Consider the following 18,707-nt stretch of genomic DNA (forward strand, 5'->3'; position numbering starts at 1 on the left):
CAAACCTGCTATTCAGAGTTTTATGGCAAGTAGTAAAGCAGTTTTATCAACAGCAGTTGGTCTGCTAGGTGAGGTGATAACTATTAAACTATGCTCTGAAATTTTTATTAGCTGGATGAATTGGTTTTTACAGGGTATTTTTATGGACAAGCCGGAGGAATTTATTTTCTGATTTTACTAGATCTTGTTTAGTTAACCTTTCATAGAAGTAGTATAAATTAATATCTGTAGGTTCTCTCTCACTGAGATGTTATCAGGATTGAGTTTTGATTTATGCAAAAAGACCAAAAAAATGTGGATAGTTCCACTTCCAATTGTGAATTTTTCTAAATATGTAAGAGAATGTGTCCTGCCAACAAGGGGTAATGATCTGAGGTCAAAACTTTGGAGGAGTCACCTGGCCAGGCTGGTCACATTTGTGTAGCTTTCCACACGTCCGCAGCTCTCAGCTCTCCTTTAACAGCACCGTTTTACTGCTGCTCTTACCGCTGGAAGTTAAACCTTACCATCTTTTTTAAAAGGCTGACACAGTTAAAAACAATCAAACAACATGGTTGCTGTTACATGATAAATAGGCTTAGCTTGTGCCAGCGTCTTCTGCATAGTGAAATACCTTTTAACCTTCTCCTGTCTAACAGGAGGAGAAAACACGTGTATGATGCTGGGCACCTCACTCCCTTGTGTGTCTTGGGCAGGTTCAGTGTGTGAAGGTTTCACTTCTGTTTGCTTAGGGGTTGCTGCAGGATGTTGGACATTGTCGGAACTACCTGAAGTCATCCCGTTTGTCGTGATGCATCTTTTCCAAGCTGAGACATTTTTCCTTGCTGCGATGGGTAGAAGTAGTTCCTAAATGTACATGTGGATAGCTGGGAGGAGTATGTAGTTTACTAGCTTGATAAAACTGAATATTTTTCCTCAAACTACTTTTCCAGACACACAAAGTCAAATTTGATATTTTTAATACTCATGTGCTTCAAAGACTAGGTTAATAGTGTGACTTGATTGAATGTAAACTTGGATTGTATTTTAGAAACCTTACAGTTCACATTCTTTTGTTCTCTTTCTAGTGCGAGAGAAGAGGAAGAGTAACCACATCAATCATGTAAGTAAAACAAATTCTTAGTGTGCTATAGAGATAATATTAGTATATCAGGACAAATTCAAGAAACAACGGTTGCAGTTCTAGGTATATAGTTCTACACACGTTTCAAATCCTCCTTAGCAAAATAAAATGGAATTATCTTTGCCTGTCTTTAAAAAATAAGCCAAGTGGGCACAGTATCACAGAGCATAGAATGGCTGGTGTCAAAAGAATAGGAATGGATTTTTTTGTTGTATCAGTCTTGAGCATTTCAGAACAGTATAGGAGAAAATATAAGTCAAACTGCCTACATTGTTTTTTTAAATAGAAATAAAACTCTATTAATTCCTCAGCTGACAAGTCTTAAATGACTTGGTGTTTGTGCATCACTACAGGTCATATTGTAAGAAATGTGTACGGCATGAAGACAATGATGAACAAGTATTATCATCTGCATCATAAATGATAATACATTAGTTTTAAAATATGAAAATATGCTTTAAGCTTCTTCCGCAAATATTAGTTGGTTTTGACACTTCACCTACCAAAAAAATGTACAAGAAAGATGCACTGTCATTAATAAATGGACAAAAATTATTGACTAGTAAAGCAGGAATGGAAGTTATTAACATGAAGCTTAAAACATACTGTCTAGCAGAAGCATCTACTGATAAGTTACTGGTAAGATAATGACATTTCAAGTTTGTTGTATTTAGTATGATTATGGGGGATGGTTCTTTTTTTTTCTTCTTCTTTCAATTACAGTTTCAGCTCTAATCTGCCAGCACCAAAGTGCTTGTTTTTCCTGGCAAACTTCAGCTAGAATGAGAGATATTCTCAGCCAGCCATTGAGTTGTGAAACGTGCCAACATTCTCATATGGAACATTTTCAAGTTTTTAGACAAGGCATTTTAAAAGATTCTGGTAAAAACTAATGAACCTTGAATTGCTTGATCAAAACTCCTCCCTCAATTCTGACATCCTAGCTCCAGTGCAAGGTGTTCTCTAAAAATGCTCTGAGAAGCCTGACTTAGTTTTATACAGGAAGATTTCTTACAGTATGAAATCTACAGGATTAGGATAGATGATGGAACACATCGCTCGCTCTAAGTAGTAAAAGGATGGGTGGTAGTAGTAATTTTATTTCCAGATTCCAGATGCTAAACAAGACCTGAGTGAAGTGAGCAATGTCAGGAAGAGGTTTCTTCTTTTCTAAAATTTAACAAGACGAAAACCCAAATGAAAAACTGTCTTTACAGGGAGTGATACTTGACAACCAAAAAATGCAAAGGTATAGGATATGAAAGAAAGGAGAAGATTATGGAGTCACAGGGAAATGAAGTACATCATAGAGAGGGAAGACTGAGCCCCGAACTGGGAAGAATGGAGTGGAGAACTGAGAAAATTGAAGGACTTGCTGCTTTAGCTGCAGCTATTTCTGCTGAAAATTGCTTATCTAAAAACATGTTGTACGTTTATGTATGTTACAAAGGATGATTTATAAACATGTCTTATAGAAAAGGTATCCTCAAGAACTTTATGGCTATGGTTTTAGCTTACATAGCAGGAGCAGCCATCTCCAAAGACCTCTGCAGTAACTACTTGGGCTATAAAGCCAGTATTTGATGTGGTAAACAATGTTTACAGAATCTCTCTTCTTCAATGGATTTCTCTTCTTTTCTTTTTCTTTTTTTTGCCCCTAAGGTTTCTCCTGGGCAGCTTACGAAAAAATACAGCTCGTGCTCAACAATATTTATAGATGACAGCACCGTCAGCCAGCCCAACCTTAGAAGCACAATAAAGTGGTAAGAGCCATTTATCACCAACACGGGGCTGAGAAGCATTGCGAGGGTTATTTGGGGTTTTGTGGCGGTCTTGTCTGTTCCCTTGAATGAGAGGAGCACAGCTCTGCTCAATCAGGTTCTCAATCTAGGAAAACTTGAAACAGATTTTGTATGGAATTGCAGGAAGAGTTTGCAGGACTGTTTGCTGCTTGCCAGTGGTATTAGTCTGCCCTCTAGTTGTGGATAACAGTATGTTGATGGCATTGGTTTTATGAATAGTTCTAACCTTTCTTTTTCTTTGTATACTTGTTATTTCAGGCAGGTGAATTTAATAATTGTTTTGTCTTCTTGGGTCTCCCATGGAAATGGCTCTTTGACCTGTTGTTCTGGGTGCCACAGAGACAGTTCTTTGTGCGTAGACGATACCAGCTGAGAACTGAGAGTTTTACTGTCCTTGAAGGGAAAGTAACACAAAGTGGCTTCAGGCCCCAAAGGCTTTACTGCTCTTAGTGGAGTTTCTAAATGCTTAAATTGATTTGTTGCTTTCAAATTTGGTTTCAAACAGGTATCTAGTGTGTCGCTTCTCCTTTTCTAGAGAAAGAACCTGAAGGACAGTGCGTGTGCCATTTCAAAGTGGGGTACAGCTGGTATCTTTATTGTTCTCTTTACAAAGAGCGGTCTTAAATTAGCCAGAGATAGAGAGTTGAAACAGAATCTCTGTGACAGTGTATGTGACATCAGTTAGAACTTTTATTATATTTTAGTTGTGAACAGTCTGCACTTTCAGTAAATATCACCTAATCAGGCAATGAAGGTGTGTGTTTAAAATGTGCTATAATGTTTGTGGCACAAATATCTGTACAATAAATATAAAAGTAGTTTGGCTGTCAGATCTGATTTGGCCAGTTTCTGTTCAGGCAGGTAAACACCACGAATGAGACACAGAGTATGTGAGAGGAAACCAATTCATAATGGATTCTGGACACTTGGCCCCAAATAACAGCTTTTGCAGTGGAATGGTGAGCACAGAATGTGCATTGTTAAATGTTTTCTTTTTTTCTTCTTTTTTTTCAGTGTAACATTAGCAATATACTACCATATAAAGAACAGGTGAGTGAACGTTTTTTTTTCTGAAATAGAACAACTTTCTTTTTGAGCCAGGGATATGGTCTTGGACACTTCAGTGACAGCTCCTACAACTTAGAGGAGTTGAAAAATTCAATAGTTTATGCTGTATCTGTTTCCTCTTTGTACCCCCTTTTGAGCCGATACAGGAGGGTGAGTAATACACCCATCCAATGGCACGTGCTTCATTAAGAATGAAGCATTAAAAAATCAAAACAGGGAGTGTGGAGAATACAGTTAAATCACCACAAATCAGCCTTTGAACTTTGCGTAGTGTTTCCTGAATACAGAGGTACAGATGAGTTTTGATGGGTGCAGGAACACCGTCCCGTGTACAAATAAAAATAAACCTTGCCATTATAGCTAGTTACAGCCTATGCTTCAAAGCTACAGCTGCCTTCTTTGAAATAAATGTTATTAACAAGACAGTTTCACATTTTAAGGGAGAACTGTACTAAGCACGATATGAGACCATGGTTAGCTATTCATTGGTTAGCTTCTTAAATATTCAGTTGTAAGATCTCATTGTTAAAAGCTTTGCAAAAATACAATATAACTTCATACCATATTCTAGGAGAAGCTGAGCTATAAAATATGTCCTTTTATCCTCTTTAACGATTAATACGTTTTTTGTTACTAAAACAAAGATTTTTCTTTGTAGAGATTCTGACAGATCATTGGATATTTTTGATGAAAAATCTCATCCTCTCACAGTAAGTGTAACTTTTTGATCCTCTGAATGTGTATCAATATACATACCCTGTTTCCCCAAAAATAAGCCCTACCCCAAAAATAAGCCCTAGCATGATTTTTCAGTATTTTTGAGGATGCTCAAAATATAAGCCTGACTCCAAAAATAAGCCCTAGTTACAGTTCATAACTAAAGTCAATTTAAATAGTGTTGAGGCAGCTACACATGTAAAAAAAGTACAATTAATTGGCGATAGAATGCAGCAGGACAGACAGACCCTTCACCAAGAAAAGCAGACACCTGACAGACAACTGCAGACATGAGAAATTGGGGCCAGTGGTTCTAAAGGAAATAGAGTCACAGGAAATTCACCATGGAACTCAGGGTTTGGAGAGCTATGATGATGCTCCAGAATGCGATGACATGACTGTATTTGAATAAATGTTGATTTTTTGTTCAAGAATAAATGTAGATTGTCGTTCATGGAAAAATAAGACATCTGCTGACAATAAGTCCTAATGCATCTTTTGAAGTGAAAAATAATAGAAGACCCTGTCATATTTTTGGGGAAACAAGGTATCTTGTAACACCTTGATTTGTACTGTATAAGTCATAAAAATGTCTTAGCACTGGGTCACAAGCAAAATTGATCTTAAACTGTATCTTTATATGTAAAACACAGCCCAGAGAGTGTCCTCTGGACTTCTGATATCGGGTAGACCATGAACAGAACTCAGTCTTTCTGAATGTTGCAAAATATGTTTGGTTTTCTATGCTTTGAATATACATAGAAAGCAAACACATGCTGGTTTCTGCATAGTTTATATCACAACTTTCTTGTCTGACTCTTTTCCCCTCTTTAACACTAATTGTTTCCTATTTATTTAGGAAGACACGGTTAGTAGATATGTGCCTAACCTTTTAAATGACTGCAAACAGGAGAACATAATACGTGAGGCATCCAACAAAGGAGGAGACAGTGAGTCAGGCTTTTAAAAACCTGAAAGGCAAAATTTTAAAGCAAATAGGCTTAATGCTGCTTGCAGTAACCGCAGGGAGCGTTCACACGTGATTGTGCTTGTAATTACACACTTGAAGACATACAACTCTTTACTCAATAAAAATAATTAACTTAAGGGGATTTCTTGTATGGACTGTGGCACTTCAAGAGAAAATCCTGGTCCCAAACTGTTTGACCTGCCTGAATCTGTTGTTTCACATTGAAGATTATTTATGTAAGATGAACTCCATCAATTTCTTTGTTTTGACATCTTCCAATCCTTTCATAGAGCCCACCTCCTATTTAATGAGTATGAATAGAGGAAAATCACTGTTTTTTAAGGAACACGTAAAGGTCTGTTGTATCTCACTGCAGAATACAGCCAGAAATACAGTAAAACTGTATGTCTGCTGCTGAGGGGATAGAAATGGCTTTTTAGTGTCTATAGCAGTGGGGTTTCCTTTGGAAGGTTAATTAGCTGGAAGATATCTATACACACCTTGTCCTGGAAAGATTTGGTCACAAGGAGTCCAAATCCAGGCTCTATTTGCCCTAATAGCACAAGTAACAAACTTCAAGTTACCAGCATCACAGGGTTTAGTCACAAACACCAGTCCAGTCCTTTCCTCCGCAGTTCATCAGCAAAAAATGTTCTTCCAGATGTGCTTTTGTACTGCCCATAGCACAGGAATTACACCAGGGGGATCCTGCCCACCTTATTTCTGACTATTATTCCTAAAACACTTTTTTCGCTGTACTTGCCACTGTTACCTGGGTATTTTAAACTACAAAACCACATGAAAACTTTTGAAGTTTCATCCCTCCAGGAAGAGTGCTGAGCATCAGAATGGGACAGGATCAGAATTCTCATTTTAGGATTGCTTTAGACTGTCTATTTGTAAGCTTTTCCTCTCCCCTGTATTTAGAAGAGGTTTTGCATGGTGTCACAGTTAAACCTAGCTGTTAGCTTTGTTGCCTTTCTGGAATCTCTCAAGAATGAGGCCTGTGAAGACACCACGCGTTACCTTCCAGTTCTACCTGTGATAGAATTATTGACATGTGTTCTTCATCTCTTCCTCAGCTGGAAGAGGAATCTTGTGAAGTCTCTTAATGTTGCCTTTTGAAGAGCCAGTGTTTCTCTGCTGTGTACATGTTTGTGATTTTCTTGCAGGGATAAACCTTTTTTTTTAAATCTCTTTTCGTCTATAAAATGTTCCATCAACAATAGTTAGCACCTGTAGTAATGATGGTAGTAGTTCATGCTCTTTTCCATTAGCCTTAGCGTTCAAGACAAACATATTATCAGCTAAAGCGATTGCATTTTGTTTGGAATATTCAGAGTATCGCAGGTCTGCTGGCTTTGTCCAGTTTTGTCCTGTGACAGGAAGGGGCTGTACACACTTCTGCTCAGTGAGAAGAAACAACCCTGTGTGTCTGATCTTTAAAGTCAATATTAAGCAAGACAGGTTTTCGGTAACTCAGAACTTTCTTTCAGCGGGAAGAAGTTCCAGACGACTACTACAAGCATGACCCCGATCACAAGCACATCTACCGCTTTGTTCGGACGCTTTTCAGTGCCGCACAGCTGACAGCTGAATGTGCAATAGTGACACTGGTAAGAGATGCTGGAACTTGAGCTTTTGGAAAACTTGTTTAATTTTTTTCCTCAATGAGTGAACTGGGCTGAACTGACATTTAGATAGTTACGCTATCTCATGAAACCTTGTTAATAATGAAGGTACTGTAAAGGCGAGTTCATTAGAGAACATTACTAAGTAGTCACAGAAGTGGTTAACTACAAAGGAACTTACCTTTTCTATGTATTAATATGTAATGCTTAATTATTTGTCCCATGGAACATTGTTTCATAATGTATAACTTGCTGAAGAAGCTTAGAAAGGCAAAACAGTGGGACACTGTACATATTTGGGTATAAAAAGATCAGACACAAAGATGTATTTTATTTCGGTTGTGTGGAGGGGAAAGTGGAAGTTTTGAGCTCATATTAACGGGAACAGTGCAAGTAACACCCCCCCGTAGGAACTCCAGGAGCTGAACTTGCTCATTATTATGGCCTTCAAGCATTGCCACCTTTCTATCAAACTTTTTTTTTTAATTAAACCAAAGAGGCTACAATTCTTTTCACCAGGTGGCATGGAGGTTCTAGGAACACACATGCATATACATATAAGTATACAAAGGGCAAGAAAAAACACAACTTATAATTGCTCTATTAGACAATCTCTTAAACTGCACTTGTGTACTAGACTTCAGTCTTCCTTGCGGCTTCTTTCTGAAAAACAGTCCGAAAGGAGAACAGAACTGTCACCAAAAGACAATGTGGCAATTAAGCAAACTCAGCTTGCCGAACTCTAATAAGGAAATAAGTCATTAAAGAGGTGGGATAGTTAGAGCTATTGAAACTCTGAAAGCAGTTTGAGGTTTTTGCTTTGCCAAAGACATGCAAGCAATTTTGACAGACCAACATGAGAGCTAATCCTGGGCAAGCTGGCCAGCTGAACTGTTTACAAAAAGTAGAGTTTTAAAGTGGATTTTACCACTAGATGGCTCTGTTATTACAGGAACACCTTTAATCTACTTGAAGGTACAAGCAAAGGATGGAAATGAAGCGCAGGGAGACCCCAGTAATAAAGATTGACCTGCCCTTAGACCTGTACATCAGCTTCCTGCACCCACTAGTTTATTTGAGGCTTCAATAGGACCTTGAGCTTAATTTAGGGAGTAGAATTTTAAAATAAATCTATATTCAAATTTTAAAGTGTAAATTATTTAGTACATGGATCATTATAGGAAATAGCAGAAAGCTTTTAAGGAAAAAACTGATTCAACATCTTTGGGCTGATCTGAGGTTACATGGGAGGAATGAGTAAAAGACCAAGACATGTCTTTGGCTTTGGGTATCGTTTACTACCTAAGCAGTTGGGGATGTAGATGAAGGAGTGAAGTCTGTTCCTTACAGGGTAAAGCAGAAATAGCACTATAACACCTTTCATTGTGGAAAGATAGCAATTAATGCATCTTCATCCTGTGACTACAGAGCTCTGTGCAGGTTTTAGCAGTGTGTTCAGCTCCACGTGTTGAACCGTCACCGTGACGAAAGGCTGGGGTGATGCCGAGTGACTGACTGTCCCCGATAGGCCCCAACAAGCACCCGTCAGTGACCCTGTGACAGACAGAACCCTGCTGGTGGCTCACTGAAACAGCACTGCTTGTTGCTCAGAGCTGATTCTTCAGTATCTTTATTGTATATCTTGGTGGTTCTGTTCTTGTATTGTGCTAAACAATGGAACTTGTAACTCCTGAAAGTTTGGATTCTGAAGTATAAGCAGGAATTACTAAGACTTATTTTGACACACTTAATGGCAGTGGGATAAAATAGTCATATTGAACTGGCATGCTTGCTGCTCAGAACTTAGTGCCAGGTCTTAATTAAACACATGAAATTATTTTTTTCTTTTTCTAGGTTTATTTGGAAAGGCTTTTAACCTATGCAGAGATTGACATATGCCCTAGTAACTGGAAGAGGATAGTCCTAGGAGCTATTCTGCTGGCTTCTAAAGTCTGGGATGATCAGGCTGTGTGGAACGTGGATTATTGCCAAATATTGAAGGACATTACTGTTGAGGACATGTAAGTTGCAAGGTTTGGCTAATCTGAGGTGTTTGGGTATTTTTTAGAATGGCACTTTTTGTGATCATATTGATAAAATGTCTGTCTGGTGCTCTGATACACATACATGACATAGATCTGGTGTCAGGCCTCACTCCCATTTTAACCTGAGGAACTCTGGGTCACCCTACTTGGAGACAAATCTGTATTAATATTTCTGCTGACTTGGGTGAGTAACTTCAAAGTTAGATTTCTTTCCCCCAGTGATACGCCATGGGACCAGCTGCTTGTTTCCACTAATTTTTGTATTGGTGTAACTCTAAAGTGCCCAATTTTGTAGTCTTATCAAGAGTCTTTCTAGAAAAAGTTAACTAATTTTCTACCCTCCCTTTTCTGGTTTAGAAATTGAAAAACTGGAAGGTAAGCCATAACTCGTGACTTACGTGTCTACTCTTGTGTATGGCTAAGGCCTCAATATCTCATGGTCTGGATTCTGAGCGGCTGCTGCTGGCAGACGGGTGTCGTTTGTGTTGGAATCTGTGGCTCCACGTGTCACATCCAGACACAGCAACAGCTCATCCTCTTTGAGTGAGTTGTTAGGCTCACTTACAGCACTGAGAACACAATCCTCCATCTCGCTGCTCCTTGTTTGCGTAAGGCTGTTCCTTGTGTATATTCTTGCCTTGGATATAGATTTCAGTTTTTCAGAAGTTTTGGATCTGCTCTCTGTTTTCCGCGCACAATTTCTGCGGTTTCAGAGGACGCTCAGCCTTGTGGCTCAGGCTCACCCTGCAGGCTGGAGGTGTGTTCGTAGTGTGCATTTGGCCCAGTAGATGTCACGTTAAATTTCTTCTCACAAAGTTCTATCTCTGAGAACTTGGAGATGTCAGCATTATTGTTTGTTCTAATTCTATTTGCCAGCTTGTTTCCCTATTTCCCTTGTTAACGGAGTGGTAGAAATGCTAGAAGACTAGCTTAGAAGTGGGCTTTCTGGCCTTAAAAACCTCTCATTTTCTGTGTTTTTGAGTTTTATCACACTGTGCTGTGACTGGGAGTGTCCAGGCCTGTGTAGTAACAGTTCTCGTAGGGGAGCAGGGTGAGGTGGCAGAGGTTTGCACGCAGCCTATGTGAGCGATCTGTTCTTGCCCCAAGCTCTCTTCCCTGGATTCAGCCTAAAGCTAATGTTTCAAATACAGTCATTATTTATCTGGGACTCTTTAGAAGAAGGAATATTCTGTTTTCTTCCTTTTAGGTTGGGGGACAGCATGTCTAAAGACAGGGGAGTTACCTGCACCAAACCAGTTTGTGTTCCTCAAGTTATTTCTCATCACAAACAGCAATCACAGCACCTTGTTTTATACACACCCCTTGCCTGGGAGTTCTTTGTCTCCAAATGCAGGGCTGTGCTTTCAGGAAAGCATAATTAGTGATTTTATACAATGTACATCTTCACTCAGCCTGGCTCCGAGTGCTGGGCTCTGGGAGGAACACACTTGAGCGCTGCTGCAAATAACTCTGAGATGGCTGAAGTGGGGTCGGCGATGCTGGGAGTGCTGGAGTGTCCATCTTGCTCTTTTTGATGTCTCTTCTTCTAGCCCTATTTGGGGCAAATCAAATTGATAGCACTGAAAATATCTGTAACTTGCAGAATGTTTGTTCTCTATTGCCGATACTGGGTCTCCTGAAATTGCCAGTACTTAACATTTTCAAAGCAAGGATGGTGGTAGGGAAAACAGACTGAATTAGGCTTATTTTTGTTCCCTGTTTTGAAGATGGGATTTTTGTAATCTCATTTGCAATGACTTAGACCTTTGAATTTAGGTATGGGCAGAAACTGTGCAGCCCCTTTCTGGCAGTGGCCTGGGGTGTCTGTGCCCAGCCCCACGCTGCTGCAGCTTGGCAGGAGTCACTGCCCCAGGGTGGATAATGTCACCACCATCAGGGCTTTGGAAAACTGCTTAAAATACTCAGCAAAATTGAGTTTAAATTTTGTAAGTCTGCTTTCAGTTAATAGTTGGTACTATAGTTATTTGTCAGCTTTAGTAGTTTCAATATTTTTGTAACTCGTCACTTGATGGTATTAGGTATTCTGAATACAAGCATTACTGAGAGAGAACTTGGCAAGGGATTTCAGGCCTGGTTGCATTTGAACATTGGAGGTGGCTGGTGATGCTGCCAAAAAAGCCACCCCAAGCCCCAGCAGCTCCCCAGCTGACGGTTGTTTGGCAGGACTCCACCAGGTACGAGGACTGGTGGCAAGTTTGGTCTGTGAATTTTCTGTGCGTTTTCCTCTCAGCTCTATGTATAGAATGATCTCACTAACCTGAAGCCCTTTCTCATTTGACCAAAGGTGGGTGTTTTACTGAAAGGGGTTTTTCGTTTGGTTTTTGGAGGAGGGTGGTTCGTGTTTTGTTGCACTTCTTTCTAATGGTAAAAAAAAAATCAAAGGAAATTAAATGGATATTTGGGAGTCATCCTTTGTCCAAACTTGCTTGCTTTGATGAGATTGAATCCGTAATCACTGAAAAATTAACGGTGCAGCTGCTAATCTTGCTGTGATTGCTTGTGAGGGGACACATGCTGTTCATTCTTTTGGCTACATATATTTGTAAATAAGGCACAGAAAACACATGGGCATTATCCTTTCCCAGGTTTTAAACCACTGTTAATAGACTTGTTAATCCAATGAAGAATTGTATTTTTACACAATTAAAATGTATTAGTGTAGTGAGTACAAAAGGGGCAGTGAAGAGTATTTATTCACAGGGTAAATCAAGCTCTGATCAGCTGATCATCAAAACATTATCTGATTTACATTTCTATAGGCTTATGACCATATGAACAGGAAATTAATTTTGGCACTAGGTTCAATGGTACTCAAGTCTTCCACGCTAGAAACAAGCACAAAGCTGCTATTCATATTGAGACCTGCCATCCAATACAAGACGCAACCTGGATGATTCCTTGATTTATCCCCCCCTCTGATAGGTAAAACATCCATTTTAAAAGCTCCCAAAAAGAAACAACAGCCTTGGCACTGAATTTGTGCAACTTATCTTCTGGTGTATTCAGAGTTGGCCTAAACAGCTGCTAAATTCTGTACAGACAGGTCGTTAGGGTTGAACTGAATTGCTTGGTTTGGGTCGCACCAGTTTCTTTTAGGTTAATTTGTAAAACCGTCTCCAGTTCAGCTGCCCACAGTACAGTAGGTGCAGCAGCCTTTGTCACGTCCTGGCTTTCTCCCCACTTTCCTCCAAATATTTTGCCCAGTGAAAATCGACGAGTGAGTAGAAAACCGGACAGTGCCCTTTGACATAGTACTTTGTTATCCTGCCTAATGCTATTGAGGAGAAAATTCCTTCTCCCACCTAATGCCGCTTATTTATTTATTTATTGGAGATGAATCCATGTTGCTTCAAGAGGCTTTTTTCTGTGAGATAATAGCAGCAGCTCTTCATAGATCCATTTGTTGCCGTGGTGATCTGCCTACTCCTTTTGTTAGTCCACCTCTACTTCAATAAACCCCCTTCCTGTTATCAGCCCGGTGAAAATGTCTGCAAGTTCTTCAGAGCTAATAAACAGCATACATCATTCCTTTCATCTGATCACTATAGTGTGGGGCCGTACGAGAGTGAGAATGGCGCATGAATTGTACAGCTGCACTAATGGAACTCCGAAGAATGAAGCTCCGCGGTCAGCCGGGCGGGTGCACGACAGGGCTCTACGTTTCTCCGCGAGCCGGAGGTGCCAGGACTCAAAAGCTGCACCTTGTTTTGAGCACTAGTGAATGACCTGTCTCTCAAAACTAATAATGCCGAGCTCTCGATGACTGTTTCAAAGTTGCTGGGTTTTAAAACAAGCTTGAGGTCTCTTCAGGGTTTTCAGCCAGCTAAAACTATCTTTTTTTTTTTTTCCTTTTGTCTTCTGTCCCTTATGCCTCCTAGGAATGAGATGGAAAGACACTTCCTGGAGCTACTGCAGTTTAATATCAACGTTCCTGCCAGTGTTTATGCCAAATACTACTTCGATCTTCGCTCCCTAGCAGATGACAATAACCTGAGCTTTCTGCTGGAGCCTCTCAGTAAAGAGAGAGCACAGAAACTGGAGGTAATGGTCTGGGACTGGCTGAGCTGGGGACTCTGTATGCGTAGTAAGAGCATGTGTTGCTAATCATATTAAGTGGCGGTTAGAAAAACTAAAAAGCTTTTAGGTTAGTGTATTACAAGCTAATTTAACCCCTTTATAACTACAGTTCGCACTCTGTAAAACCACGCCTAGGCTAAGCTAGTATTCTGAAGAAAGGAAGGGACAGAGATTACAGAAGTCTAGCAGACCACCAAATAAAATGGACGTTATTTTGGGAACCATAGCTCACTAGGCTACTTAAGATTGAAAGGATTAGTGTCATATGTAATGGATTGTCTGTCCTTCCCTGGTCACAGTCTGTATTCCAAGCACCTAGAGACAGTCACACTCAGACCTTTCTAAATACTACCAGCTGAAGGTTTCCCACTGCATCCTACTGCACAGCTGCTTTTATATTTAGAGGGAGCGCTCTTACTGCTCTCATGGTTTAATAAACCATTTGTCTGGGGACAGCTGCAGAAATAATGTTTCTTTTTACGACTTCTAGAACCTCTACCTTTCCAAAGAAATGTTGCTTTCAGATAAACTTTTGGAATAGCCCCTTCTTAGGAGCCCTTCAGAATGTCCAGAGGAGAGTAAATATAGATCACTGGCCCCTTTTGCTCAACGGGAAGGGCTGCCCTTCTCTAAGCCCCTGCAGCCTTCTTTGCTGTGAACGCTCATTTTAAAACACTTAAGCGTTTGCAGAGTCAGTCTTTCTTCCTAGTTGTTGGCGATATGATGTAAGACATTTTGAAAATATCTAAATTACCTGGGTTCCCAAGCAAAATTTCTTGTTGGCTCAATGCAACCTTTCATCTGTCCAGGTTTAATTGATGACTCCGCATGTTGTTTTGTTGACCTTTCAACAAAGGCACTACCGCAGGCCCTGTGTACACTGATATCATAGCCCCTTTCAAAGAGGGGTGTGCTACGGTATTCTTGGCTTTATATTGTTCTATTGCCCACCCCCAGTAATTCTACCAAGTGCCAGGGGGTTTTTTTTAATTTCATCCCAGAAATGGCTGAACTTTGGGAATAAGTGCGATCACTCCTGGTCCTTTGGAATGATAGGTATGATGTGCCTACAAATTCCTCTATTTAAAGTTAAGCAATGCAGCTCCTCTGCTTTGTCTCACCCTTGTTGCACTTTAAGCTAACACTGTCACTAATTGTAAATGTGGTTGTAGGGCAGTTCATATTGCACAGGAAATTGTTTACTGAACTGCTCAGTGCCCAGGCATAAGTGGATGATTTACAGATTGTGAGCCTGTTTTGTTTCTTCTTTGCTAGCACCGGGGGCTTGGTATTTAAACCAGAGTCATTTTCAGTACAGTATGTGATTTGCTGTAATGCATGTATATAGGACATTTTGGTTTTTCAATTCTAAAATGTGCTAGATATCTAAACCATTTGCTAAAATTTTTCATTCCGCCTTTCGGTTATATGCACACAAGCCATTGGTAGGAGCCTGTACGAAGCAGTGAATTAGTATTGCAGGGATTGAAAACTGATTTACACCATATGGGCGACTGAGGCTAAATATGTCAACACAGGTTGCTTTATGATTGATGTGCTAGCATTAAAACAGGATGGAGAGTCTGTCTGGTCTTGCACCGGGAGCTCAGGCAGCCAGTGTCTCAAAGAACGCCACTCTAGAGCCAAATGCATGCCTCCAGAAGGTCGGCAGAAATAAATGTAAATAATTATTTTAAAATACACTTAGGAGTTTATTCACGCTCGAAGTGCTTTTCACCTTTTGAACTTCCAGAACGCGGGGCTGTGCTGAATGGGTGCTGCCTTAAAGGGAAGGTGCAGGCTTGTAGCTGATTGCAGGACTCGGAAAGTTCATCTGGTGATAGGTGGTAAATTATTAATGAAAGTACATGTTCAGGACTGAAATTCAGTTTGGCCCTTTTATTACTGGTATCCTTATTTATTTGCATTGGTAGTGCCTGAAGGCTCCCATCAGAAATAGGCCTTGCTGGGAGGACACACAGTATTTTCTGGACAATCACGTGTTATTAGGATTTAAATACTTAGGCTTGCTCCTAGAATAGCTGCACCAGAATAAAGGCTACTTGACTAGCTGGATAAGAAGAGCAGAGGCAAGGCTATAAGTGGGTGAAAAAGCAATTAAATATTTAAGTTATCCACATGTGCTGCAATTTAATAGCTGTATTAAGTGCCATGGCTATTGCCATCAAGCAATGGGCTGCCCTCCCATCTTGGACCTCTTCAGGCACCTGACCATGGGAGTGGTCCTGGGAAGAGCATGGTGGGGCGAGGATGTGGAGGAGGTAAAGGCAGAACAGGTGTCCTAGGAGAACTTCATTTCCCAGGCTTGAGTGGCCAAGGGCAGAGTGCCCAAGGGAGTGCACAAACCTTTTAAGTTTGAACCATGGCCGCATGCATTTTTGTGCTGTTAAAATGCAATTTTAGTGTCGCTGCACGCAGCAGACCTCGCTACCAGGGGCAGTTTTGAACGTAACTTCCACAAACTCCTAAGTCTGAAATGGATCCAAGTTTTCCATTAGATAGTGGGACTGTTAAAAGAATGAAGATGATACTCTGATAGGGAAACCACTCACCTTCTTTATGCTTACTTACTGATGGATGGGGTTCTTGTTAGCATGGGGACAGACCCCTTTAGTATTTTCCCTCCAAAGTAGTTCTAATTTACTATCCTTCCAGGTAGAAAATCCAGTAGCGTCACTGGTACAGACTGCCTGCTCTGATGGTATTACGCTTGTAAAAGCTTCCCTGAAATATTCTAACTCTTCTAATGTGTGCTTTTCGCTTTGTATCTGCCCATGGTATCCAGGCTATCTCCCGGCTGTGTGAAGACAAATACAAAGACTTGTCAAAAGCTGCTATGAGGCGATCGTTCAGTGCTGATAACTTAGTTGGTATCCGCCGTTCTAATGCCATCCTCTCCTGAGGAGAGAGAAGGGCGCAGCACCATGAACCAGCATCCCTACGAATCAGAGGAATCCCACCACTCCACGCACACAAGCCAGCGGTGATGGTGTCTTCCAGCGCGAGGAGGAGAGGGGGGAGCGAGCCCAGGGAGCCCAGAGCTTGAGGTGCAAAATACAGACAAGACCGTTTGACCGTTGTCAAATCAACTCTCTCCTCCTTCTAACGTATCCAGAGGTGCAAAAAACAAACTTATCTCCTCCTCTCCCCCACAGATGTTTGCTTACTATGTAGGCCTATAGCTGTGAACTCTTGAAGTTTTTAATAATAAGTAGTTTTAAATTTTAGAATTCAAACACTAACCACATGACTATAGTTACAATGTTCTTCCCTCCTCTCCCTTGTCATCCAGAGTCTCACTGCATTTGTATTTCAGATCAATGCAGTGCTAACAAAAAACAAGACAAGACATGGGACTCTTAAAGTATAAAGCCACTTTGGAGCTGAAAACAGTAGCATAGACACGTGTTGACGGCTTTTCCCTGGTTTGGCTACTAAAAGCTGCTATTTTTGGTGATCTGTTCATAACCAAGAAGCTGCCCAGCAGGAAGGGATTCCAACTCTGCACCCACTAAGTCACTCCAGTAGAGATTGGCAAAAGACTTTGAATGTTTTGACTGGGGGCTGAGATATGGTTTTATGTATTGTTAAAATGTATAGGGTCCATGCTGCATTTCTTGTGAATTATGGTGCTTCTCTCATTTTTTAAGACTTAAACTGCTCTGGAAGAGATGCAATCTGTATGTTTTTCTGAGGCATTGAATAAGAAAGTTGGTCTGGAAACATCATCACCATCCCCAACAGTGTAGCAATCCAGTGGTGAATGGCGTGTGTGCAGCGCTGCTTCTCCAAGTTCTACTCCGGCCTCTTGTGCTCTAGCAGTGGAGTTCCTAAAGCTGCCAGTGTGCATCCATCTCGCTCTCCTTGGGGTTTTGATTCCTGGGAGGGATTTATATTCATAGTGAGACAGTAATGGGTTTGAGAATTCATCACTACCTAACATGGTAGATTGAAAAATATTGTGTTCAATGGAGAATTATCAAAAAGCTTTCTGTAAAAACCTTTTTTTTTTTTTTTTTCTTTCCAAAATGAATTTTATCTTGTGCAACTACTCTGGAGACTTGGGGTTTGCTCTTTCTGAGCCTCTGGAATGGAGCTTACTTTCAGGCTCTGAAACTGAACTCTAAACAGGATAAGTATTATTAGACTCTTCCTGTTCCAAGTCTTTGTAGTATCTTCCCTTCTTGGATCCAAATAGATTCTAGGCGGTTTGTCCTAGGAGCAGATCTCCCTCCGAATGGCACGGGGTTTGTGCATTTCCTCTTCCAGCCAAGGCCCAGAAACTTACACTGAACAGCAAGTCTGTCTGTCTGTCTGCCTTTGAGAGGGGGCTGGCTGAGTGTAACCCACACTTTGGCTGCACTCAGCTCTTACAATGATGCATATAATCTTTTGCAGTATGCAATTATGTCAGCCCCCGGCTTCCAAATCATGGAACTTGGCACTTCAGGTATTGATCACAATTCAATTTTGAAAATAACGCTACATCTTCAGGTGGTTTTCCTTTCTCATGTTTGTATTAAAAGAAAAGCTAATAAACTCTATTTTAATTAAAGTTAAAGGTGAATTGTGTGTTTTGTACAGCTGTCTGATTTCATTCCCCTTCAAAAGTATGTGGTGCTTTGCAGCTTCTCTGAAGTATGAAAAAAGAAAGAAAAACCCCAGGGGGTGCCTGTACCAGCCCCTCGCCTTCATTTTCTCAGAGGGAGCCGTGGGGCAGCTGGGAGCTGTGGGCCTGGTCCAGCCTTGTGCAGCTCCCTGGCTATTCCCACGGGCCCTTTGGATTTAGAATTTGACTCAGGCTGCCCGAATAACCACTCACCAACGGTTTCTTTGCACTTCAATGGCCTTTAAGCAGGGCCAGTCTCTCTGGAGGTCAGTTGATGTTTTTTAAGTCCTCCCTTGAGGAGCACTAAATTGGAAGCTACAAGTGACCAGCTCCTGGATTGACTTGTGACCTAATTGCTAATGAGCTTTTCTTTCCTTAGCACATCCAGGTGCCTTCAGCTGTGTGGGATGGGTCTGGATGTCCTTTGCTGACACATCTGCCCTTCAGCTGCAGGGTGCTCGCTACGAACTTGGGGTGGGAATTTACCTTATTTTTGCCAAATGAGGTGGAGGCTCCTCCTGCTGATCCGGCTGGCAAGTGAATGACACCTGGAGTTGGCAGCTGCTCTGCAACGTATCCTGCAGGAACCTGCTGCTGCAAACTTAATTTTGCCCTGAACCTTA

The 18,707-nt window shown here is 40.9% G+C and overlaps 1 protein-coding gene across 2 annotated transcripts in view; it reads left to right on the plus strand.

The window, feature by feature from the left end:
- Nucleotides 1-18,030, plus strand: part of CCNYL1 (cyclin Y like 1) — a 31,089-nt gene extending 13,059 nt beyond the window's left edge. Inside the window, exons 3-11 of one of the 2 annotated variants that reach the window (XR_014184282.1) lie at nt 1,068-1,102; nt 2,786-2,886; nt 3,940-3,975; nt 4,652-4,703; nt 7,177-7,296; nt 9,166-9,332; nt 13,256-13,418; nt 16,261-16,592; nt 16,792-18,030. Coding sequence is in view for 1 of the 2 variants with exons in the window: in XM_082055113.1 (XP_081911239.1) it covers nt 1,068-1,102; nt 2,786-2,886; nt 3,940-3,975; nt 4,652-4,703; nt 7,177-7,296; nt 9,166-9,332; nt 13,256-13,418; nt 16,261-16,377 (791 nt within the window). In the remaining variant the exon portion in view is untranslated. Of the gene's footprint in view, nt 1-1,067; nt 1,103-2,785; nt 2,887-3,939; nt 3,976-4,651; nt 4,704-7,176; nt 7,297-9,165; nt 9,333-13,255; nt 13,419-16,260 lie in introns of both variants that reach the window. The other variant, XM_082055113.1, reaches the window with a different exon arrangement.
- Nucleotides 18,031-18,707: the final 677 nt, after the last annotated feature.

The sequence above is a fragment of the Streptopelia decaocto genome (genome assembly GCF_964273445.1).
Source record: "Streptopelia decaocto genome assembly, chromosome: 6".
Lineage (NCBI taxonomy): Eukaryota > Metazoa > Chordata > Aves > Columbiformes > Columbidae > Streptopelia > Streptopelia decaocto.